The sequence below is a fragment of the Mobula hypostoma genome, chromosome 21 (assembly GCF_963921235.1).
Source record: "Mobula hypostoma chromosome 21, sMobHyp1.1, whole genome shotgun sequence".
Classification (NCBI taxonomy): Eukaryota; Metazoa; Chordata; class Chondrichthyes; order Myliobatiformes; family Myliobatidae; genus Mobula; species Mobula hypostoma.
In genome coordinates this window covers 21,732,352-21,758,004 of record NC_086117.1, presented here as the reverse complement: position 1 = coordinate 21,758,004, position 25,653 = coordinate 21,732,352, and the positions used below count along the sequence as shown (strand labels likewise).

Genomic DNA, 25,653 nt, shown 5'->3' with positions numbered 1-25,653 from the left:
TTTTAAGATTTTCCGAACAAATACTAGAGATGCTATGGAGACCGTGTAGCCTGATGTGACTGTCAATGAAAGCCACCGGAGAGACATGCAGATGACAGTATAAAAGTCTTTAATTCGGCACACACAAGCTAACAGCATTTGGAGTCACTCTGGAGAGAGGCCCCTGACCCAACATTACATCACATTTTTAGGTGCTAAGGATCAAAGGTTACAACAGGACAATTTCTATAGTTAGAATGCATTCATAATGCTTCCTTTGAGTTCTACATAATGTTCAAGCACTGAGATCTTCACACTAACCAGCCAAAATGAATGTTAATCACTGCTAAAACTCCCCCTTCTCCAGCCCTGTATCTCTTTCACCAATCAACTTCCCAGCTCTTTACTTCATCCCTCCCCCTCGCGGTTTCACCTATCACCTTGGGTTTCTCTCTCCCCTCCCCCCACCTTATAAATGTACTCTTCATCTTTTTTTTCTCCAGTCTTGCCAAAGGATCTTGGCCTGAAATGTCGACTGTACTCTTTTCCATAGTTGCTGCCTGGCCTGCTGAGTTCCTCCAGCATTTTGTGTGTGTTAGTCACCTGCTGTCTCTGAGCTGCATTCACTCATATGCGGATATCTCAGGTGAATGGGGTGTTTCCTGGTTTGTAATCAACTCCAGTCTGCAGCTCCAGGAAGATCATTGTTCAGAGCTGCACTTTAAACTGAATCTACAATCCACATTCAGATCGGAACAACACACACAAAATGCTGGAGGAACTCAGCAGGCCAGGCAGCATGTATGGAAAAAACTACAGTCGATGTTTCAGGCCAAGACCTCAGATCTGAAGACTGGTTCCAGTTGAAATTAATATTTGCTCTATTCCACATCTCCAGAATATGTTTTAACCTAGTCCAACTCTCATTGCTACCCTGATAAGAGGCAAAGTACCTGAGGTCGACCATTATTCTTGGATCCTGATCCAAGGTCATGCTGGCACATCAGTTGCAGCCGGAATTTAGTTGGCACAGTTGTCCAGCTATTTTGCAGTTCTGAACACACCCAGGTAGCCCCATAGAGAGCACACACAGTGTTGTTTAAGCACTCTTTGAAAACCAGGCAGCCTTGATAACTGGTGGAATAATTTCTTCTAATGATATCTTATTCTCTAATTGACATGTGAATAAAGCATTAAAAATTATAGGGCCCCTTTCCCCAGTCCCTTTTGAAACTTTAGTCCTGCTTTTGCACATTTTCTTCTGAGTTTAACTCTGGGATTAATGGTATTGACTGTGCTTTAGATAAAACGAGTATTTAGATTGCTCATTTGAGGGCTGACTTCAGACCTGGTGACCAGTGAACGAGCAGTCGGAGTCTTGCTCCCTTCCCTAGATTCTGACCCTTCCACTTTAATTGGTGATCAGCTGTTGCTCATGTTGGAAATGTCACTCCACTCTTTAAGAACAGAAGAGGCAGCAGAAAGGCAATTATGGGCCAGTTAGCCTGACCTCCGTGATTGAGAAGATGTTGGAGTCAATTGCTAAGGATGAGGTGATGGAGTACTTGGTGACACAGGACAAAACAGGACAAAGTCAGCATGGTTTCCTTAAGGGAAAATCTTGCCTGACAAACCTGTTGGAATTCTTTGAGGAGATTATAAGCAGGATAGATAAATGGTTGTTGTATATTTGGACTTCCAGAAGGCCTTTGACAAGGTGCCACACATGAGGCTGCTTACCAAGTTAAGAGCCCATGGTATGACAGGAAAATTACTGACACTGATAGAGCTTTGGCTGATTGGTAGGAAGCAGTGGGTGGGAATAAACAGATCCTTTTCTGGGTGACTGCCAGTGCCTAGTGTTGTTCCACAGGAGTCAGTGTTAGATGATGGAACAGATGGCTTTGTTGCCAGGTTTGCAGATGATACGACAATTGTTGGAGGGGCAGGTAGTGTTGAGGAAACGGGTCGGCTGCAGAAGGATTTAGACAGATTCGGAGAATGGGCAAGAAAGTGGCAAATGAAATACAATGTTGGAAAATGCATGATCATGCTCTTTGGTAGTAAAAATAAGCGGGCAGACTAATTTTTAAACAGGGAGAAAATCCAAAAATCTGAGATGCAAAGCGACCTGGGAGTCCTGGTGCAGAACATCCTAAAGGTTAACTTTGCAGGTAGAGTTGGTGGTGAGGAAGGCAAATGCAATGTTAGCATTCATTTTAAGAGGTGTAGAATACAAGAACAGGGATGTGATTCCGAGGCTTTATAAGGCACCTTGAGTATTGTGGACAATTTTGGTTTCCACATCTAAGAAAAGATGCGCTGGTATTGCAGACAATTCAGAGGAGGTTCACAAGGATGATTCTGGGAGTGAAAGAATTATCATATGAGGAATGTTTGATGGCTCTCGGTTTGTACTCGCTGGAATTTAGAAGGATGAGGTGGGATCTCATTGAAACCTATCGAATATTGAAAGGCCTAGACAGAGCAGATGTGGAAAGGATGTTTCCCATGGTGAGGGGGTCTAGACAGGAGGGAACAGCCTCAGGATAGAGGGGCATCCTTTTAAAACAGAGATGTGGAGAAATTTCTTTAGCCAGATGGTGATGAATTTGTGGAATTTATTACCACAGGCAACTGTGAAGGCCAGGTTGTTGGGTGTATTTAAGGAAGAGCTTGATAGGTTCTTGATTAGACATGCCATCAAAGGTTATAGGGAGAAGGCCAGGGAGTGGGGCTGAGGAGGGAATAAAAGGATTAGCCATGATTGAATGGCAGAGCAGACTCAATGGGCCAAATGGCCTAATTCTTCTCCTGTGTTTGAACAGGTTTCAATAGGTACATTTAATGTCAGAGAAACGTATACAATATACATCCTGAAATTCCTTTTCTTCACAAAACATCCATGAAAACAGAGGAGTGCCCCAAAGAATGAATGACAGTTGAAAGTTAGAACCCCAAAGACCCCCCAGCTCCCCCCTCCCACATACAAAGAGCAACAAGGCAATGACCCTCCCCCCACCCCCACCAGAAAAAGGCATCAGCACCCTCCACTGAGCTCGCAAGTGCGCAGCAAGCATCAATGAAGACACAGACTTGTCTAATGTCTCAAGGTCTTGTGTTCAGGTTCTTGCCTGGTGTTTCCTACTAGGATCAGGCAGGTGAGCGTCCAAGCTAGTGCAGGCGTGCTCATCATGTACCTGGGCCACAGACACCATGGGACTCCCTCCTCATGTTCACATCTCTTCCATGAATTGGCTAACAACTCGGAAAAATTTCCCAGCCCCTCCCAATTGCAGATGTGCTGAAGACCAGGAGATGTTATCAGTTAATCTTCTCTCTCTCTCTCTCTCTCTCTGCACATCCACACACCTGCTGCATCCCATTCCCTCAGCTCCCTGACGCACCCTCTCATCTTGTGTTTGAAATGTTTGAGGCCCTGCGGGGATACAACCTCTGTAATCTTCTACAGCCAATCTAACATCTAAGATCTCCGCATGAATCCAGTTCCGGGCATTGTGTGCAGCCCATCCATCTCTTTCTCCACCTCTGGTGGAATCCAGACACTTGGATGTTGTTACCTGATCTATAAATTGGAGTCATTTGCACACTAGACTGCAAGCCAGTAACCTCTCCCAAGCTTCCCAATTCCAAGGGTTTTGATATTAAAGCATAAAAGTAGCTTACAATCCACCTATCCTGCACTCTGAGCCGGGGTCCTATCTCTGCCTTTCCAATTCACTCACAGTGAGTCACCCGTACCAGTACCCTCTAGTCGGCTGGTGGTGTAGTGCCATCTGCAGCGGACTTGGAGGCAAGGAGTCCCGGGTTCGAATCCGGCCGGCTCCTTGCATGCTTTCCATCCGTGCTCAGCTGAACGTTGAGCCAGCAGCTCGGCCTCGTAAGAAACGGACAAAAATGTGAAAGAAACTGCAAAGCCCAATGTGCCACAAGGCGCAAAGAGGAACAACACACACACACCCGTACCCTCTGACGTGGCAGATGGCCCGACCCCATGAAGCCTCCTGCCCTCGGGATATTTTGCACCGTGGAAGGCACTCTGCAAATGAAACGTGCTGTTGACTGATGTTGAGGTTGGAGCACAGAACCACTGATGGAGGTGGAGGTGGAGCAGGAGCTGAGCCTTCAGTGGGAGAAAGGAATCCGAACAGAATCGCTTTCTTCCCCTGGAGTAAGTCACTGCACAGGATGACAGCGTTTTGACACAGTATTGGTGGTTACTCCACTGTAATATCCAGAGACGATAGAGAAAATCACATTGCTGACCACAGCAAAGTTGAGCGAAGATGCAGCACTGTCAGAGTACCTGGACAGCTTTGGAGAGGTCAAAACAGGAGAAAAATGGGGAAGGTTAATCTCAGAATATAATCTATTGATTGGCAGCACAGAGCATTATATCCCTTTTGTGTATTCCAGCCCTTCTGTGCTGCTTTGAAATGCATTAAAATTATTTCTTCTAACAGATTGCGGCTGCAAAAAAAAAATGCTGAGCTCTCCCTCTGAGACCCTGTGGTGAGGCTATGACACGAGCGGCATTTATCATCGTAACTGCCACTGTCAGAGTGTTTTTATTGGTCGTTTGTTTCTGTCAGGCATGATGTCAGAGCGGCGTTGCTCAAAGATGGATTACGGTTCAGGGGTCACATTGCCAGTGCCACAGGATTTAATGGGAGCAATCATAGAGTGTTTTTTTTTTACATTTTGGTTTTGCAGTTACATGACAAAGTTGTGAGTATTTTTTTTTACTTTCTGGACTTGACCATTTGTTTTATTTTGATGTTTGGTTACTGATCCAGTTGATAAGGATGTCTCAAAGTCACCCTTCCTTTCTCTTTGCTCCTTGCTGCGGGCATGGCAGTATTAATGCTGCCTCCTTTCTGCCCCCATCAGAGACGCAAACACAAGAAGTTTTGCAGATGCTGGAAATCTAGACCGCTGGCCCACAAAACGCTGGAGCAACTCAGCAGTTCAGGCAGCATCTATGGAGGGCAATAAACAGTTGACATTTTGGGCTGAGAGCCCTCATCAGAACTTTCAGCCTGAAAAGTTGATTATTTATTTCCTTCCATAGGTGCTGCCTGACTCGCAGATTTCCTCCAACTGTGTGTGTGTGTGTGTGTGTGTCCCGTTTTCTATTCCCTCTCCTCCAAAACTAAAACCTTCCATCGTCTGTATTCACATTCCTTCTACCTCCCAAGAGTCCGCTAAGTTGACGGAAGGAAAATATTTTCTCTGTTGGAGCCCTGGACAAAAGGATATAACTACATTAGATGTGGGCAATTGAGGGGTGATGTCGGGGCCAATATAGTTCAAACGATTCCTGATCTGAAATATTAACTGGTTTCTCTTTCCACAGAACTGATTTGAATACTTGCATCACTTTCTGTTCTTGCTTCACGTTGTGAAATGTGAAATCTTCCAAAACTGTGGCCTGACACCCCCACCTCTCAAGAAAAATATTGACATCAATGAGCAAGCTTTTCTATAAACCTGGAAAGTGCCGAAGCACCCCACAGCTCACGTGTATCTCACTGATTGATCAGAAACCCCAGTGCAGTCTCTTGGTTGGTGTGTGCTGCTTGACCTGTTGACTGGTTCTTCCACTACTTCAGATTTCCAGCATCTGCATTGTTTTGGATTTTCAATTCCTGAGACCTTGCTAGCTGAAGGTCTCAAGATTGCTTGGAGAGTGGTGAATTGTTAATTCCTTTAAAATATCTCTGTCGTGGCAGTGTACAAATCAAGAGAGCTAGGGAGAAATTACTTGTGAAATATTTATTGCTTTTTTGCTCCAATTGTGCTGTAAAAATTGTGTGTAGCTTAAATTTGTTTTTTTGTGAATGCTGCTATGTATCTGTGATGCTGCAGCAAGCAGGTTTTTCAATGGACCTGTGTATATATGTATTTGTAAACTCAACTTTAACTCAAATATATTTCCAAAGCTAGTTTCTGCCTTTTCTGTCTGTGCTAGGTTCATCCTCTTCTGATGTCTTTTCTTGGAAGCAAGGCCAGAAGTTGATAAGAATGTTACTTGGTCCAACGCCCAAGCGTCAACAGAGCCCAGTCACAACTCCAGATACCAATGATAGCAACAGCCAATATCTTTCAGGTAACCTTCACAACTGTCTATACATAAAATCAGTCTATGTATATAAACTATCTTATCCTTTTATATTTATTGTGTTCTTTATCTTATCGTGTTTTTTTGGTGCTGCATTGGATCTGGAGTAACAATTATTTCATTCTCCTTAACACTTGTGTACTGGAAATCAAAGTTCAAAGTAAACTTACTATCAAAGTACATCTATGTCACCATATACCACCCTGAGATTCATTTTCTTGTGGGCATACTGAATAAATTCACAGAATAATAATGTAACAGAATCAATGAAAGACCACCCACTACAGAGCAGAAGACAACAAACTATGCAAATAGAAAAGAAGGAATAATAATAATAATAATAAATAGATAAGCAATAAATATTAAGAACATGAGACGAAGTGTCCTTGAACATGAATCTGTTGACATTAAACAATCTTGAAATTTGAACTAACAAGTTACTTTGTCTACTGGTGAATTCTTTAGTGGTTTACCTGTTACAGATGTAGTGACTGTTAACATCTTCATCCTTGGTATGCATCATTCCTTCATGTTATTTTTATTTCTCTGCTGTATGAAGCTTTATTTTGTTTCTTTTTTTAAAATATAAGTGTTGCAATTGCCTTCAGAGCTCTAACTGATATATCAATATGCCAAATGACTTTGGCAGTCTTTGACCTGTTTCAATTGCTACCAAAGGCAGTGTAAGGCACTCCTTCCCTCTGCTCGCCTGCAGATCTCCCTTGGGCAAGGTGTAGCACCTGTTTAGTCACGTGAGGCCATGGGAGCAGGTGGTGGACGGTCGTAAGAGCAGCTGGTGCATATCACAAGTCCTGGATTATGCGACCACTGACACCAGGCAGACGGTCTCAAGAGTATTGATAATGGCTGGGGTCACCTGTCTTGTAAAGCCACTGCCTAGAAAAGGGCAATGGCAAATCACTTCTTTTGAAAAATTTGCCAAGAACAATCATGGTCCTGGATAGACCATGATCGTTTACATCATATGGCATGGCACACTACAAATGAACTAAGTGGTGCTTTCCATTAAAGAAGAGTTCTTGGGTTCAAAAAGACCATAACATATAGGAGCAGAATTAGACCATTTGGCCCAGAGAATTTGCTCTGCTGTTCATTCATGACTGTTTTTTTTAAAGCCCCATTCTTCTACCTTCTCTTTTAACCCCTAATCACCTTACCAAGCAAGAGGCAATCAATCTCTGCTGTAAGTACACCCAATATGTTGGTCTCCACAGCCATCCTTGGCAATGAATTCCACAGATTTAACACCCTCTGACTGAAGAAATTCCTCCTCATCACAGTTTTAAAGGGATGCCCCTTTATTTTGAAGCTCTTCATTGGATCCTAGATTCTCCAACTAAATAAAACATCCTCTGTTGCACTGGTTTGTACATCAGACCGATGCTAAGAAGTGAATGGGAATGTTCAGTCTTAGACTAAAAGAAGCTGCTTTAGTTTTACGTGAGGTATCTTCAATGCCATCAAAAGCATTCAGCAATCATTCACAGTTCTCATTCACAGGGGCCACAAAATATCCTGCCGAATGCTATACCAGTGAATGAATTGGTATCCCTCTGAGTCTGCAGAGAATGCTCAAATTGGTGTTGTACGCAGTGAGAATTGCTTTCTCAACATTACTTTTAATGCACTGAGCAGCAGTTAATTGGATGGACATTTACCTAGCAGGTATGAGGTGGAGATTTGTGTTGGAACTTGCCCTGCTTTGAGTGTAGTATATAGACCCTGTATAGAAATTTTTTTAATCTGCTATTAATGTAGGAATTCATGTTATGATATATTTAATCCTTTTAATGATATTTTGAAGAAGCGAGTACTCTCAACCCTGGAAACATTCTCCCTTACTCACTCTCCACTTCTGTTACAGGTGTTGTGTTACTGTTTTACATTTGTTGCGTATTCTGCAGTACTTAAATATAAATTCCGTCTTCTTATAAATTTCTTCTTTAATATAACAGGCGAGAAAGTAAAATACCCCAAGGGACGTGCAAGATCACCATCTTATGAAAGGAATCCCAGGCGAAGACTTTATGTGGCGAGCGAGGATGATCAATGTGGTAACTCCACAAGAACGGGGACATTGGACAGTTCACAGCCAGGCCTGGAGAGCATGCAGGTAGATGGAACCTTGGCCGGTTTACAGTCAGGAAAGACTGCTGGAATGAACCCGAGCTTCACTTGGAAGACGGGAGATGACAGCGCAAATGTAGAGGAAAAACGTGAAGATACTCAGAAGAACCTTGCTACTCCTAAGGGAGACAAACATGAAGATGAGCACGGTGGCCCAAGACACTGGCGCACTTGCTCACCAAAAAGTTGCACCACGAAACGGAAACCCTATTCAGGAGTTCAGAGAAGACCTTCACCTGCAGGGCACAGAGTAGGTTCCTCCAGCCCAGAGCAGAACAAAGCTAAAGTGGAAAACCAGGAACAGCGGGGACGGTCCCCCGTGGCTCGCAGTTACAACGCAGATGAGGTCCGCGAGTACATGAGCAGGCAGGTGGCAAAGCGCAAAAGGAAGGAAAGTGAAAGGAAACAGTCAGTAAAGCAGGCCATGGAGATGAAGAAGAGGAGACTGCAGGAAGTCTATAGAAAACAGAAGGAGGCTGTCTCCAGACAGAAGAAAGGGAGGCAGAAGGACACTCTGCCTGTTCAGAACTCTGTGGAAGGATATAAAAGTTCCGCATGGCCAGTAAGTTCCTACCCCTTGTACACAATTTCACCACTACCTAATTTCACTAACTGAGAGATAATCGGCCTCTGAGGACCTCAGAGGCCACCAGTTTGTGTTGAGAACACAGTTGTTTCCCCAGTCCCCTGTCTGTCCTGCGCATGACTCAGTTTCCCCACCAATGTGGTTGACCCATCGGGCTCTCTGAGGTGAATCTGCATGTTCCTGGCACTGATGCCCAAGACAGAATGTGCTGGTGTGTGTTGACGCCGAGGCAGCGTGTTGTGTCCTTGAGCAAGGCACTTAATCACACATTGCTCTGTGACGACGCTGGTGCCAAGCTGTATGGGTCCTAATGCCCTTCCCTTGGAAAACATTGGTGTCGTGGAGAGGGGAGACTTGCAGCATGGGCAGCTGCTGGTCTTCCATACAACCTTGCCCAGGCCTGTGCCCTGGAGAGTGAAGACTTTCCGGGTGCAGATCCATGGTCTCACAAGACTAACGGATGCCTTTTGTGTTGACACCATCTTCCTCATCCTTGGTCTCCCTTGCTCTCAGTCACCAGCCGCCCAGTGGTGCCGGAGTTCCTTGGGGTGAGTGCTCGTTCTGGCCTTGGTTGCTCTTTGCCCCCACTGAGTTATTCTGGCAGCTTATTGATCGAATTCTTTCCCTGTAGTTTGCTGCTATGGCTAAGGATAGCTGGAGACTTCCTGCTCATTCATTAGCTCACTGTTCTGAACAAGACAGATTTCCCATGTTCAGCATGGGACCACCCAACCAACCCGACCAACACACTGCCAAGATTCCTGCAGAATTCCCTTGGAACTCCCTTGGAACTAGGTTATGCACCATCCAACATCAGTCCCATTGATTTCCATGGGCAATAAAAGTGAAGGGTGTTTAAAACCAACATTCTTGGTGGTTATGTCAATTAAAATATGTCCCTTTTTATATTAGCTGGATTAACTGGACCTGAAGCACCACTGAGAGGTTTTCTCCGAGAGTGAAGTAAAAAATAGGCAGTTAATAAACCATTGAATGGCCCCTGTCCTTCAGTAACTTAGACAGAGCCATAAGAAGAAACACACACACACAAAATGCTGGAGGTACTCAGCAGGTCAGGCAGCATCTATGGAAATAAATAAACAGTTGACATTTCAGACTGAGATCCTTCTTCAGGAAGGGGGGAAGATGCCAGAGTAAAAAGGTGGGGGGGAGGGGAAGGAGGCTAGCTGGAAGGTGATAGATGAAGCCAGGTGGGTAGGAAAGGTAAAGGGCTGGAGAGGAAGGAATCTGACAGGACAGAAGTTTGGACCACGAAAGAAAAGAAAGGAGGAGGGAACCCGGGGGAAGTAATCAGCAGGTGAGAAGGGTAAAAGGTCAAAGTGTGGGATGGGGGGGGGGTGAGAAATTTTATACCAGATGGAGAAATCGATGTTCATCAGTTTTTTATCGTGGAGAAGTCACAAGTCAGTTTCTGATTTCCATACTGTCCTGTGTTGGGTCATTTGGGTTCGGGACAATGGACATGGGACAATAATCTCTCATCCAGGGGTTACTTTGTGGGTTGGTGCATGGGAATCCCGTCTATTGTGCTGTTCACTGCATCCAGTGATGTTCATCTCGCTAGATGCTGCCTCCTGCTACTGCCATCCTGTAAACACACAAAAGGTTCTGCAGATGCTGGAAATCCAGAGCAACACATTCAAAATACTGGAGGAACTCAGCAGGTTAAGCAACATCTAAGCAGAGGAGCAGACAATCGACATTTTGTGCCAGGGAGGTTAAATTCCTCTCCTTAGATGCTGCCTGTCTGCTGAGTTCCTTCATCAATTTGTGTGTGTTGCCATTCTAGTATTTCAAGTGTTGTGGGGTGGCTGGAGATGTTTGAGGATACAACTGCTTTCATTGTTGGACAGTTAAGAGCAGGTTTATAAATTAAATTGTGTTTTGGACGCAAAAGAATAAGCTGTGATCTAATTGTTCAGGAAGGTTAAATGATTCTGTAAAGGGAAACTATTATTTACAGTTGGTGACTCCAGAAGTGTTACTTTAAAATTAGACGTTGTTGAAGTGTAATATCAAAAAAAAAACGATTCATGATGAAAATCTATAGGTTACTCATTCAGCCAGGCTCTGACATGAAACTGCAAGGTAAATTGATTGTCTTTTCGATTGCACGTCACATGACCAAGGTGAACCGGTGGTGTTGAAGTAAAGACAACTGCTCTACCTGAATGGTGGAACAGACAGGAGGATCGGAGTATCCCTCATGAAATGGTGACTTCACTGTGATCATATCTTCACTTGGAGTGTTTGTTTGACAAGAACCCAGGAGCTCTGTGTACTGTGTTCTCATGCTGGAGCTTGCAACTAGTTACAGGACTTTTTCCATCCTTTAGGGAAAGAGCTTGGGGTCGACACAGCTGACGAAGAATCAGACACCAACACGGGACAGGCCAGAGCCTGGAGACTTGGAGAAAAGGTAGAGTTTGCTAAAGCCACGTCGGCAGTTGAGATATAATTGTCTTAGTACCCGGCTAACAGGTTACAAGATGTATCGTTGGCTGTAGGAACGAGCCAGAGAAGTGAGGACTGCGTGGTCCATGATGTTATGTCGTGTAAGTTAACATGGCTTCAGACAGCAGAAGGAAGTGAATGATCTTCAGTGTTGGTTGAGGGTGAGGAATGGTCCAATTCTAGCTCTGAGAATGGTGATGTGAATCCATAGGGGCTTAGGATCATGATCTTCCAACTAACTTTCTGTAGCCCCCACCTTACCAATTCACATTTCCCCAGATGAGTCCTGAGGGAGCTCTGTTACCTCTCTGCATAAACATCACCATTTTCTGAGTGAGTGCTCTTTTAATTTGAATGACGTCTAACGTGTTTTATAAAGGCTGAATGCTTTGTCTCATTTCTTAGAGGATTGAAAGGACCACACTTCATTGAATTTCACATTTCTTTATGAAATAGGAGACCCATTTCAGCCCAACTAATTTATGCCAACTCACAGAGTACTCCCATTACCCAGTAATCTTCCCTGCCACATTATACTTCATCCCTGATGAAGATGGCAGAGTTGGTTAAAATTGATGCCTGTACCCAGCTGGAAGCCCAAGCAGAGTTTATTCATGTACTCCATGCATTCCCATCAACTGACCCCGGTTCTATTTTTCACCTACGTAGTTGGGTAATCCTGACTTCAGAATCTCACTCACCTTTGCCCTGGTTCAGTTCCCCGTTGTTTGCTGGTCAGCTCGGAGTGCCCACTCTGCAATAAAGTCGTCGAGAACAGGCGATTTGCTTTTCCCCAAAAAGCTTCCGAGTTCCCATCAACAGAAATTTTCAGAACTGCACTGCATATATTTTTGGTAAGCAAGAAGATCGAGGAATATGAAACCAAGGTGGGAGATGGAGTTAAGATGGCAGCTGGTGCCTCTCACCTCCAGTGACCTGGGTTCAATCAATGCTGCCTATGTGGAGTTTCATGTTCTCCCTGTGACCTCGTGGAATTTCCTCCCACATCCCAGTGACGCAGGCTGGTAAGTTAATTGGCTTCTGTAAACTGCCTCTATTCTGTAGCATTGGGGAGGGCAGAGTGAGTGGGATCGGTTGGAATTGAGAAGAATGCAGAAAGAATAAAATAGGATTGGTTCAGGACGAGTGTCTGGTCACACAGACTTGATTGGCCAAATCACCTCTTTCCCTGCTGTCCACTCCATGTTAAGACATACAGCAAGCACAGGCGGCTGTGAGATGCACAAAGGCTGCCTGTTTTCTGGTGGAAATCACCAACAGCCTGTGATATTGCAAATTATGTTGCTATGCATTTTGATTGCTTGTGGAACTGGGGTGTGATCTGGGCTGAGATGCCCAAATGGTTCATGTTGAAGCAATGGAAAACCACGATGGCTGTCAGGTCCAGGGATGGCCCAAATGCCTCAGAGCCAATAAAGCACTTCTGCAAGGTTGTCTCTTCAGTGGGGAAAACGGCAACCAAATTGTCAAGTTTATTGTCATCTGACTGAACATTTATACAACCCGATGAAACAACGTTCCTCCGGACCACAGTGCACCGGCAATACATATATCACACACAGCACATAAACCAAAATATTGCCGTAAATAAGTTAATAAAATATAATCCAAGATGCAAGTTGTGTGCAGCACAGGTAACCAGTAAACACTACAGTAAAACAGTAAAAAGTAAACAGCTCGCTGTCCTCGTGACAAGACCTTGATGGTGCAAGTGTTTTCGTTAGTCTCACTGCCCGAGGGAAGAAGCTGTTACCCAGTCTGGCAGTCCTAGTCCTGATGCTCCTGTACCTCCTTCCTGATGGTAGTAGGTCAAAGAGATTGTGCACAACAAGCTCCCAGAAAATGCAGTTTAACGATGACCAAATAATTTGAGACTTTGGGCAAGGAATAACTGTCCGGTTAGGCTGCCGGGGCAGCTGTCTGCTTTTCTTTGCGATAATGGTGCTGTGAGACACTAGCAGGCTTGACCAAAGGCCAGGGATAATGCTGATCCTTGTGGAAGCAGGGAGGATCTGTCCATATGGTTGTGAATGAATCAATGGTGTTTACATTGGCACACACTGAGAGCCTGGTGGGGCTACAGAAAACGCACCTCCCCTGGGGTGAGCTGACAGGTTTATTGCCTTGTGGACTATCTGTATTGAAGCTGGAAACAGTCTGATTCTCAACCAGAAAAAAAACCTTAATCTATGGCCCGTCAAGTCACAGCCACAGCCTTCAGACGAGTCTATTGGGTAATTAAACTTCTGTCTGATTTAATTCTCTTTTAACTGAAGTTTCTTTACCTTGCTCCATGACTGTAGAGCACAATTGTTGAGAGTCACTTGAGGAAGCGGTAGCTGTGACTGATTTGTGCCTCGGTACAGCACAACAGAGACCGAAACAGGGGTGACAGGTCAACCGAAGCAGGGAAATGGTGTCAGGCTGTTCCTCAGTGTAGCACAACAGACTGAAATGGGCGGCAGGTCAACTGGAGCGGGGGACAGTTTCAGGATGGATAGTATCAACCTCTCCTCTTCCCTCAGCTTCCACTCCCTCATCCCACAGTATCTTCTCCTAGCTCCTCACCTCCTGTTACCTCAGTGCCATCCCCCTCACTCTCTCCCCCGTTATCTCGGGGCCTCCCCTCGCCACCGTAATCTTGGGGCCTCCCCACTGCCTACTGTTACCTCGGGGGCCCTCCCTGCTTCCCATTACCCTGGGGGAGGCCCCCTCGCCTCTCATTATCCCTGCACCCCCCCGCCCACTCCTGCATCCAGTTATACTCCATTTCCTCATACCCCCTCCCGCTCAGTCATACAGAGAGGAAACAGGTCTTTTGGCCCAAATGGTTTGCCCTGACACGATTCCTAACTAACCTCATCTGGTCTGCCCGTGTTTGGCCCATATCCCTCCAAACCTTTCCTTCTCTGACCGCACCTCCTGCCCCCACCCTCCTCACGATCCAAAGTCACACACTTTCCAGCAAATCCATCTCCTTCCCTACACAGGCTTCTACTAATAATCGTTCTGTCAGTCTCCTTCAGAGGTTCGGCAGACTCTGTGAGTATGGGGGAGGGTAATGCAATGGGGACCAGTTCAACATTAAAAGATTTTAAAAAAACAAAGATTTCTGTAGGCCCCTGTGAACCTTCATCAAGCTCTAGTCAGCAGGGGTTTCCAGCGTAACCCTAACACACTTGTGAGATCTGATCACAACTCTTTATGCAAGTGGAGAGAAGTATCAGGAAGGGGATGGAATGGGTATCTATCAAGGACAACTTGACGTTTCCTCTTTGGCTGAACAAAGGACCACACTGAGGGGATTACTGGGGTCAATAGTTAGTTTGAATTTCCCCAAACGGGGATTTATAGTTGAAGGAAACGAATGGAACAAGCACCTTCGGGGGTGAATGCAGAAACTGTCTCTTCCCACAGGTAAATGAAAAACTGGACCTTAACTGTCAAAGCTGTTTAGTGTTCTGAGGGGAAAGCTTCAAAAGTGGGGACCAAGTTTAATGAGAGTGCTTTTGTTTGACTTGAAGGGAAGCTGACAAGGAAAGAGGGTGGAGTTGGACAATTCCCTGACTGAATGATGGAACAGACTGGAGGGGTTGATTGGTCACTGCCGTTCCAGTGAGCCAGCGGGACTCCCTGAGTGCAGATCCATGGCACCAGGACCCTGGCTGCATTCGCAGTATTGTATTCCCCTTCTCCAGTCAAGGTGATGAGTCTCCGATCCATCTGATTTTCTCCAGGGAATGCCAACGGAGATCCTCCTGATCCTTGCTCTCTGCGACAGTAACACAAGAGATTCTGCAGATGCTGGAAACCCAGTGTGACTCATACAAAATGCTGGAGGAACTCAACAGGTCAGGCAGCATCTATGGAGAGGAGTAAACAGTAGATGTTTCAGACAGAGACCATTTGATAAGAATGGGTCTCAGCCTGAAACACTGACGGTTTATTCCTCTCCGTAGAGGCTGCCTGACTTCCTGAGTTCCTCCAGCAATTTGGACGTGTTGCTCCTTGTGATAATGGCCAGCACCTTTATCCACACAGAGGGAACAAACTCCCAAAAGAGTACAATGACATTTGGGGTCCCTAAACCTTTGGGCGTGAGCCTGTCCCAAGAACCCTAGCCAAAACGGGGAATGGGATTACAAGGCAAAATGTTGGAAACACTCTGCAGATCAGGCAGTATCTGTGGAAAGAAATGGAGTTAACGTTTCCAGCTGAAGACACTGCATCAGAACTACAACATAATTATTTTTTCTCTTTCTCAATTCTGACAAAGATTTCTCGACATGAAACGTTAACTCCTTTTCACTGACGCTGCCCGACCTGTTGAGTGTTTCCAGCATTCTCCTTTACAGTTTCCAACATCTGCAATTTGTTTGACTTTTGTAATGGTAATGTAATGCAGCAACAGTTTTACAGTATAATTCTAGGCACGATGATTGTTGTCTGACTAAGCTGTGCTGTTTCCTGCCTGATATCAAAACGTGTTTTGTTCCCAAGTGGGTCATATCGACAGGAGCTGAAAAACCTCATGGGGTCATCGTGTAACTCACTGCCTGGCCAGTGTAACCCGCTGGGAGTTCAAGATTTGGATCCGCTTGCTTACTCACCAAAGCTATCTTCTTCTTCACCGATCACCAGCCGATCCCTCGCAGCCCACGAGCAGCAGCCGAACTGCAGCCCTGCTCCCTGCAAGGGTTCTCAGTACAGGGACAGGCAGCAGCGCCTCGAGGCCCTTCGCTCCATGGCTACAGCCCTCAGCAGCCGTATTGAGAATGAGGCAAGGAGACTAGGAATGGAGACAGGGATTGTGCCGGGTCCTGGAGGCCGAGACAGCTCCCAGGAATGGGAACGGGGCGGTTTGGATGGTCCTGTCCGACCTGATACTGCAGCCATGTTGGCTCATGGCAACAGACCGGAGTGGCAAGGTGTGCCAGGTGGTTCCCTGGTGACATCGCCAAGCCTGCCAACTGATTTCAGTCTCCTGCCCAACTCTCTGCTCAAGGAGCTAGGTCGAGTAGAAGCTGATAGGCCAAAGGACAAGCGTGCTGAGAATCAAACTGACCTGGAAGTGAAGGAACTCGTGGATGAACTGCTGCGTAGTCCCTCGTCTCAGAGTGATGACTTCCTGTGGAGCGACTCTGAAACCTGGTCAGACCGCGAAGTCATCTGTAGCCCCAGGGAGTCAAGCAACGGATTGCTGGATGAAGACAAAGGTAGGACAAGTTATGTACTTGGGCCCCGGCTGCTTTCCTCATTTTCCTTGCACAGTTCCATTGCTGTGTTTCGTGCCTCTGTTTTAAAGTTCTCTGTCCTCTAATCCATTTCCCCCCAAGCTGCTGAGGGTGCAGCAGCCTTTGGCATTTGTACACACATCATGCTGACTTGTTGGTTATTTTGGAGGGGATAGACCTTGAAGATAGGGGTCGTGTGCAAGTCTAACCCAAATGGGAATGTGAGGTGGACTGGCAGAGAAGTAGCCCCATCTGTGAATCCACTGGGGAGGCCAAAGGCCCAGTATCTGCATTGGAGACCCACCCAGATGAGGCCCACCAAGGGACTGGAAGACTGTCTACGTATGGTTGTGAGTGGGAGGGAGGGAGGGGTCTTGCTATCCTGTTGTTTTGTTGCTGCTGTTCTGCCGTTATTGCAGGGATGTTAAATTGGCGCCAAGATGTGTGGTGACTCCTGAGGGCCGCCCCCTGCACACCCTGAGGTTGTATTGTTAACACAAATGGTGCATTTCAGCGTGTCAATGTTTCGAAGTACCTGTGATAAATAAACGAATCGGAATCCGCTCTCTGAAGGGCATTTCTTGCTCTTTATGACAATCGAGTTCGTGGTTGCTCGAAGCATGGCCCAAGCCCAAGAAGAGTCTCTGCAATCATTTGTTAAATTTACTGATCCCAACCTTTCCATGCCTGAATTGGTGCATTTACTTTTTCTTAGGGTTGGAGGACCAGAGTGATGATGATCTGGGGACACTCAGCAAAGGAAAGCATCAGCCGGAAAGGAAAACCAGTACGGATGAGACCGCCTTTGACACACCCCAACTTGCAAGTGGGTCCCTGGGCAAAGGGTAATGCATGACAGACAATCGTTGAAGATGCTTGCTGTAGCGATCAGCTTCTACACCCAGTGCTTTAGCAATATGTCCTGGTGTGGTTCGGCATTAATAACGTTCTAGAGATGCATTTTACAAGTGTTTCTACTATGCATAAGACAGAGCATCAATGTAAATTGTTCTGGTAGCAAGTTATAATTGAAATAACTCTAGGCTATTGTGCATTGCAGCTGAAGACCACGTCTTAACATGATGTAGCACTTGCTATAGGGCATTCTGATGCAAGGTCGTTGACCTGAAACATCACCTCTGTTTATCTCTCCGCGGATGCTGCCTTACCTGTTGAGTATTTCCAGCATTTTCTGTTTTTACTTCAGATATCAGACACCTGAAGTTTTTAGCTTTTGATTCCAACATATTTTACAGCCAATAAACTGTATCTAAGTCAGTGCTGGTGGTGTCACAGCACCTGCACCAGACTTCAGGGCGAGAGGTCCTGGGTTCGAATCTGGCAGGCTCCTTGCACGAGGTTCGCCCGTGCTGGGCTGAGCATCGAGCTCGCAACTCGGCCTTATAAAACAGACAAGCGGCAAAGTTGCCGCCCAATACGCCAAACACGGCGTGGCAGGAACTACGTACTATATAAATTGTATCTGAAATGTGTTCATTGTCGTAGTAAACACTGCAGCGAGTTTGTACACAGCACAAAGCAATATGGCAATGATTTCAGTACTGTTGCCTGAGTGATACCTGTCTCAGGTGGCACTTGTGAGGGAACCTACAATGGCCACAGTGGCCAACCTTGGTCATTGATGTATCAAGCAACTTCCGTCCTACCTGTGGTAAAATGTGTATGCCCCACATCGGTCTCACCGGCCAGCCCAAAACCCCAGTCAAAATAGGCATCCTTCACGCAAGAGTCTATCTAAGAAGGTGAAGACTTCAACATGAGTGAGAGTGGGTGGCAGGAGTACTGTTAACGGGTTGGGGGACGGTTGGGGAGAGGACACAGTGAATGTGGTGATACCAGAGGAAACAAAACAAGAGATTGATGTAGCTGATACATCAGGAGTTCAGTGTAGGCCTGTTTCCATGCTGAATGATTCTGTGAGTCTGTAATTTGGGGGGGAATTCAGTGTAAAGTATTCAGATTTACCAATGGATTAAGGAAAAAATGAACATTTTATCAGGAGGAGCGAACATGTCTGTTACTTGTCAGGATTGGAAAAGTATTTCCTTTAGAAGTTTGATGAACTTGGAAATTCTGATACTCCAGTGATTTCGGGACTTGATGTGGGAATTGGGTTTGGTATTGGTACGTCAGGTCACCGTGGATGTCTGTGTGCAAACTGATGGGTATGTTTCTCTTAATTATAAGCAACAACTGCTACACTTCAATGATATTTTATTGGTTGTAAAACAATTTGGAATCCCTTGTAGATGTGAAGGGTGGGAAGTAATAGTGAATTCATCCTTGAGGCCGTTTATTGAATGTTTGCAATATGCATGTTGCCCACAGGGTGGCAGACCAGCACTATATTTTTCCCTTTTTCGCCCAAACGTCCAGGACCTGTTCCATTGTACAATTCCCACTGCTCATTTCACTTCAGGAACACCACAAGTTGTTTTGGTTTACATTATGCGGTTTATGGAGCTATCCCTGCCTTTGCTCTCAAAGCTGGCTTCCAATCCTCTATTCTCTTGGTTTTGTAATTCTGTGAGTGTTTACAAATGACTCTGTGACCTTTCCTCCATATCCCTATGTGCTGTCTTAGCAACCACTCTGGCTACACATCACACAGACCAGACCTTTCCCTGCAGTGTCTTTGACTACATCATGTTGAGGTACAAAATTCCATACAGGGGAATTCCTTAATTTCTTTGCCCCTCTCTCTTCCTCTCAGATTCTCCTCAAATGCTACAACATTTGGTCATTTGCCTGAATAGTTTCTTTCGTTATTTGGAGTTAAAATTAACCTGGAGTGAAGAATCTCACAGGATGTGATCTGGGGAAGGGTGAGGAAGTTGACACAGGAACTAAAGTGGCTGAATCTTGGAGACACAATCGACCGAAGATGCTGGGCCAACATGCAGGAAAAAGAGATATTAGCTTTATTTGTCACGTGTACATCGAAACGTACAGTGAAGTGCATTGTTTGTGCCAACAACCAACATAGTTGGAGGATGTGCTGGGGCAGCCCGCAATAGTCACCATGCATCCACTGCCAAAATGGCATGCCCACAACTTGCCAACTCTAACCTGTATGTCTTTGGAATGTGGAAGGAAACACTTTCACGGTCACAGGGAGAACGTACAAACTCCTTCAGGTCGCAGCAGAACTGAAGCTGGGTCGCTGGCGCTTGTAAGCCTTATATAGCCACTGTGCTACCATGCTGACCATCGCGGAAATCAGTGACCCGGGCAGCATTTGCGGCAGGAAAGAGACAGCCAACGTTTCAGGTTGAGACATTTTAGCTTTTGTTCTCATAAATTACTTCTGAAGTGTGATTGCTGCTCTACTAGACGTCCTGCATGGCGTGTTCCCACAAGAGGCAACGAGGCAATGGCCAAATGATTTACTTCGGTACGGTCGACTGAGCGATAGCATGTCTCAGATGCCACTGACGAAAGGAACTTTGCAGACAGCGAGAGTGAGAGGGTTCTGGACCCTCCACTCAGTCCAGACGAGAGGGATTCGCCCCCTAACACCGAATGTCTATTGCCATCGATGGATCTGCCTGACCTGCTGAGTTCCTCCAGTGTTTTGTGTTTGCATGGTCTGCGAGGTGCAAAGGCACGGAGGGTTGTTGGATTGGGCTGGGAGGGGTTTCATGTATGCTTTTTGACTGCTTTTATGGGGAGGGACATCAGATGAGACTTTAAGCAAAACTGAGGGTTGATGAGCTCTTTGTGTTCAATGCAGCTTCAGTGATAGACAGAAATCTTAATACAAAAGAGCTTCACTCTCTGTGTCAGAGATTACCTTCCTTGTGTAGCACAGTTTACTCATTTCTCTCAGTTATTGGCAATTGATTAACTGGAGACAACTCTAGCAGTTGAGTTTTAGTTGATATCCTGATGTCCACTGATCACTTTCTCTTCGGGTTCTCCTCTCCTCTGTATAAATATTGGTTACAGTTCAGTTCCTTCCCTGAGGGACAGAGGTGTAACAATCGATGAACTCTGGTCTTTTCATTGAATGGCCATTGTGTGGACTATCTGCACCATCTCCTGGAGCATCCACAGCTCCCATATGGAGGGGTGGTTTGCCCCAAGGATGTGGTCTGGTCTGAGATACAAATGTGGTGGTGGTGGTGGGGGGGGGTGGTTGGGGAAAATGCCCAGACATTGGATTCCTGGACTCTCCGCCTCTCCATCACCCACTCCCTTCAACGTGTTGTGCCCTCGCTAGCAGCTCCTGCTGTCCTGGCTCCATGGGTGATGCTCAGCTTCGCAATCAGAAGGTTGTGGGTTCAATCCCAGCCCACAGACCTCAGACGCACACCCCTGGGTGTTGAACAGCTCCAGTGCTTGGGGAGTGCAGCACTGTCAGACGTGCCATTGTCTGGAGGAGCTGTCAAATCAAGGTTCGAATTAGGCACAGAGGAACCACAGAGCCATTCTGCAGGATTTACCCCTCAGGCGGAGCACTCAAAGGACAACTGATGCACATTATAGGCAATAGCCTTTTGTCAAAACTTGTGCCATAAGCCCTCAGAACAAAACACAGCTGTCAATTGGTAATCACACACTCAGTGGCCAGTTGCTCAGGTAGAGGAGTGGAACTCAGTCTGCTCCTCTGCTGTGGTAGCCCATCCACTTCAAGGTTCAACATGCTGTGCAGTCAGATATGCTCGGACTCCGCACCACCGCTGTAACTTTCTGTCAGCTTGAACCAGTCCTGCCGTTCTCCTCTGGCCTCTCTCATTAAAAAGATGTTTTCTCCGCGCTTTGGATGTTTGTCTGTTTTTGGCTCCATTCTCTGCGACCGCTAGAGACTTGTGTGTGAAAATCCCCGGAGGCCATCAGTTTCTGAGATACTCAAAACCACCCTGTCTGGCACAAGCAATCATTCCATGGTCAATGTCAATTAGATCACACTTCTTCCCCATTCTGATATTTGGTCTGATCAACAACTGAACCTCTTGACCATGTCGGCATGCTTTTATGCATTGAGTTAATGCCACCTGATTGGTTGATTAGATATCTGCATTAACTAGCAGGTGTACAGGTGTGCCTAAAGAAGTGACAACTGAGTGTGTCTACTTAATATTGAAACGCTCGATCATTTACCTCTCGTTCATTAGCCCTGAATATCAGCTCATCTGTTTGCTGTAGTCCTTTACTTGGCAAAAGTATTATAACTTGAACCAGAGCAGATTCCCTGAAGGATTAATCAGAAGCTTAAGATTCAGGCTAGAGTAGAGAAGTGCATTAGCATCTATTTAATGAAAAGCCTTTCTCTCGCTGGAGATTATCGGACTGGACACAACAGCAATTGTGACTTGAGGTGTAATTTTGTCCTTAATAGGTGGTAGTTTGTGTTTTATGAAAGTGGCTTGTGTAACAAGTTGAATTATATTATTGCTAATGTTGAACTGTACTATCGCCTGCTTCACATAAACTGAGATGTTGCGAAAATCAGGAGAAGTTTAATGGCAGCTGTGGTGGCAGAGTGGTTTTCCCTGACTTTCTGCATCACCTGTCGTCACTTAGACTGTCTGGGCAGAAGCATCTCAATTAGTGCATGGCCAGTACTCGCCTCTGGTGGAGCATTCTCATTTCTCTTGGGTTTCAAAGCCCGTAAGATGCAGGTCTGTGCTGTTACCCTTCCCTGTGCCCTGTCATCACTCCAACTCTCCACTTTTCCTCCAGCCTCAGGAATTTTACCTGTCTTCCCTCTTTACCTATGCTCTGTTGCGTGCCAATTTACCTGCCGTCTGGAAGCCTGCCCCAATTGTGACTTAGTCCTTTGATCTGACTGTCTTTGCTGAGGTGTCAAATTGCACGCTCATTTTCAGTCCACTAGAGACGATGAGAGCATCACCTAATGGCTGTGCTGAGTGTCTACATTCCCACCCTTCCAATGGTGTCAATATGGATAGCCCCACAATGGGCCGAGTGGCCTCCTGTAATCAGTATCAGCCTCTGCTTCTGCCAATGGCCTCCTGATGTGTGCTCCATTTGAAGGGCTGACATGTGTCAGAGGGGCTGAAAGGCCAGTCCCTGGGCTGCTCCTCCTCTGTAATTGGGGGTGGCACTGTAGTGTCGTGGCTAGCGGTACACTGTTACAGTGCCGGTGACTCCGGTTCAAGTCCCGCTGCTGCCCGTAAGGAGTTCGTACATCCTCCCCACGACCGCGTGGGTATCTTCCAGGTGCTCTGGTTTCTTCCCACATTCCAAAGACACAGGGGTTAGTAGGTTAACTTGTCATGTGGTGACGGCGCAGGATCATTAGGCCACACGAGCCTGTTAATGTGCTGAATCTCTAAATCAGAAAAATAAAATTTGAGTAAGTGTGGTTGAAGGGAGTGGTCCAGAATCAGGAAACGGCTGGAGCTTTCAAACAAAGACAGTTCCACTGTCTGAAGTGAACGCATGTTGTCAGTATATTGCTTTTTAAAATTGATGCAAAACAACATAATCTTTCTTTGAACCAAAAGACCACTTAATGGCAGATCAGTGAGGGTTGAGGAAAGAGCTTAATAATCTTAACATCAGATACTACTTCCCCGGACTGGTGATGGTTTGTGTCTCCAGGGCTTATGTCATCAAATTAATTTCAGTAAGAGAGGCACTGAAGTGAAAGGTTCTTTTACTAATCTGCTGAATACTTGGAGCTGCTTTTCTCAGGCACCAATAAATTCGTGCAGATTTTATTTTCTATCTATTAATATTTTTAATGCATATTCCCCAAACAATAGATATTGTGATGCTTAATACCGCAGGAGATCAGTTTTAAGGAGATTGTTTGATCGCTTACAACTGCAGTTGGATTAGACAGTAGAAACACTTGCCCCAGATTTTAACTCGCCAGCTTCCCCCCTTCAGGGATCAAGATCACTTACGCTGTCGGCTTTGCTTCAGAAACAATCTGCCCCGGCACTCTTACCAAATTGAGTGTTGCTGCTTGGGCTTGGAGCAGGCTGGCTCTGAGGAGGAGGAGAGGAGACAGTGGCAGGCACTGGAGCGGAAGGGACGACGAGGAAGTGGGGGAATGTTGGTCAGTTCAGGAATGATCTCAATGTTGTCTGCCTGAAAAGTGACTTTAAATGAAAAGATTATCATCTTTCCTCGCCGCCAGTGACCATTGATGGAAGCTGCACGGTTTCCTCAGCCTTGCACAGGATTCACTTGGTTTCTGATCCAGAGATGACAGTGGGTGGAGTCACAACTCATGACACCACATTGCTCATCCAAGCCGTTTGCTGCTTGAAGTGTTCCTGGCTGCCATGTCATCTTGGCAGAGCTGAGTGTGAGTTGTCCCTGAGGGCTTATCATGAAGCAAAGTGTTTGTTGTGGGTGCTTGTTGAACTGGTACGCTCCATTCAGACCTGCGTACAGCTGTATCTGCACGTACTCACTCGTCCCCTGAAACGGAGAGGTTTTCAGGATAACAGGAACAGGCTTCATCCTCTTGTTGGCTCTTTGTGGAATCTTAGGACACAGCTGGGCACTGCCCATTTCCTGAAGGAAATACCCATTTGTGGCTGTTCCTGCAATCCTGCAATCCCACACTCCTGAATGTTTCTTTCCCCTTTCTTCAACAAACACTTCTTCTGACTTTTAATGGCGGTTGGCAGTCCAACTTAAAGGTGTATTAGTGTCACCACCTGGACTGGAGTGTGGTGTGGAGAGTTGGGAAATAAAACCCTGACTAGTTCTTTACCAATGAATACTCAATTATCCCCAAAAGCCCTATAGATTGTAAGTAATGAAAGACAATATTGTGGATTAAATTGAAGTCACTTCCATAACTTAGTCACGAGGAAATCTGCAGATGCTGGAAATTCAAGCAAAACACAACAAAGTGGCTGGTGAACGCAGCAGGCCAGGCAGCATCTCTAGGAAGAGGCGCAGTCGATGTTTCGGGCCGAGACCCTTCGTCAGGACTAACTGAAAGAAGAGGTAGTAAGAGATTTGAAAGTGGGAGGGAGAGGGGAAGATCCAAAATGATGGGAGAAGACAGGAGGGGGAAGGATGGAGCCAAGAGCTGGACAGGTGATTGGCAAAAGGGATATGAGAGGGTCATGGGACAGGAGGCTCAGGGAGAAGGAAAAGGGGGAGGGGGGGAAAAACCCAGAGGATGGGCAAGGGGTATAGTGAGAGAGACAGAGGGAGAAAAAGGAGAGAGAGAAAAAGAATGTGTGTATATAAATAAGTAACGGATGGGGTACGAGGGGGAGGTGGGGCATTAGCGGAAGTTTGAGAAGTCAATGTTCATGCCATCAGGTTGGAGACTACATACTGTGTCCGGTGCTCCAAATGTGGCCTCCTATATATTGGCGAGACCCGACGCAGACTGGGAGATCATTTCGCTGAACACCTATGCTCTGTCTGCCAGAGAAAGCAGGATCTCCCAGTGGCCACACATTTTAATTCCACGTCCCATTCCCATTTTGATATGTCTATCCACGGCCTCCTCTACTGAAAAGATGAAGCCACACTCAGGTTGGCGGAACAACACCTTATATTCCGTTTGGGTAGCCTCCAACCTGATGGCATGAACAGCGACTTCTCAAACTTCCGCTAATGCCCCACCTCCCCCTCGTACCCCATCCGTTATTTATTTATATACACACATTCTTTCTCTCACTCTCTTTGTTCTCCCTCTGTCCCTCTCACTGTACCCCTTGCTCATCCTCTGGGCTTTCCCCCCCCTTCCCCTTTTCCTTCTCCCTGGGCCTCCTGTCCCATGATCCTCTCATATCCCCTTTTGCCAATCACCTGTCCAGCTCTTGGCTCCATCCCTCCCCCTCCTGTCTTCTCCTATCATTTTGGATCTCCCCCTCCCCCTCCCACTTTCAAATCTCTTACTAGCTCTTCTTTCAGTTAGTCCTGACGAAGGGTCTCGGCCTGAAACGTCAACTGTACCTCTTCCTAGAGATGCTGCCTGGCCTGCTGCGTTCACCAGCAACCTTGATGTGTGTTGCATAACTTAGTAAAGTTTTAAGATGAAAATGATCCACTCCCAAAGCTAGTAGTGCAGCCTGCATTTGCTTTCTTTCAACCTTGTA

At 46.1% G+C, this 25,653-nt stretch overlaps 1 protein-coding gene across 1 annotated transcript in view; it reads left to right on the top strand.

Annotated features, from left to right (window-relative positions):
* LOC134360084 (centrosome-associated protein 350-like) overlaps positions 1–25,653 on the top strand; it is a 124,460-nt gene that overhangs the window by 28,437 nt on the left and 70,370 nt on the right. Inside the window, exons 6-10 of the mRNA XM_063074165.1 lie at positions 5,972–6,109; positions 8,098–8,831; positions 11,213–11,295; positions 15,852–16,567; positions 17,301–17,430. Coding sequence (XP_062930235.1) covers positions 5,972–6,109; positions 8,098–8,831; positions 11,213–11,295; positions 15,852–16,567; positions 17,301–17,430 — 1,801 coding nt within the window. The remainder of the gene's footprint in view (positions 1–5,971; positions 6,110–8,097; positions 8,832–11,212; positions 11,296–15,851; positions 16,568–17,300; positions 17,431–25,653) is intronic.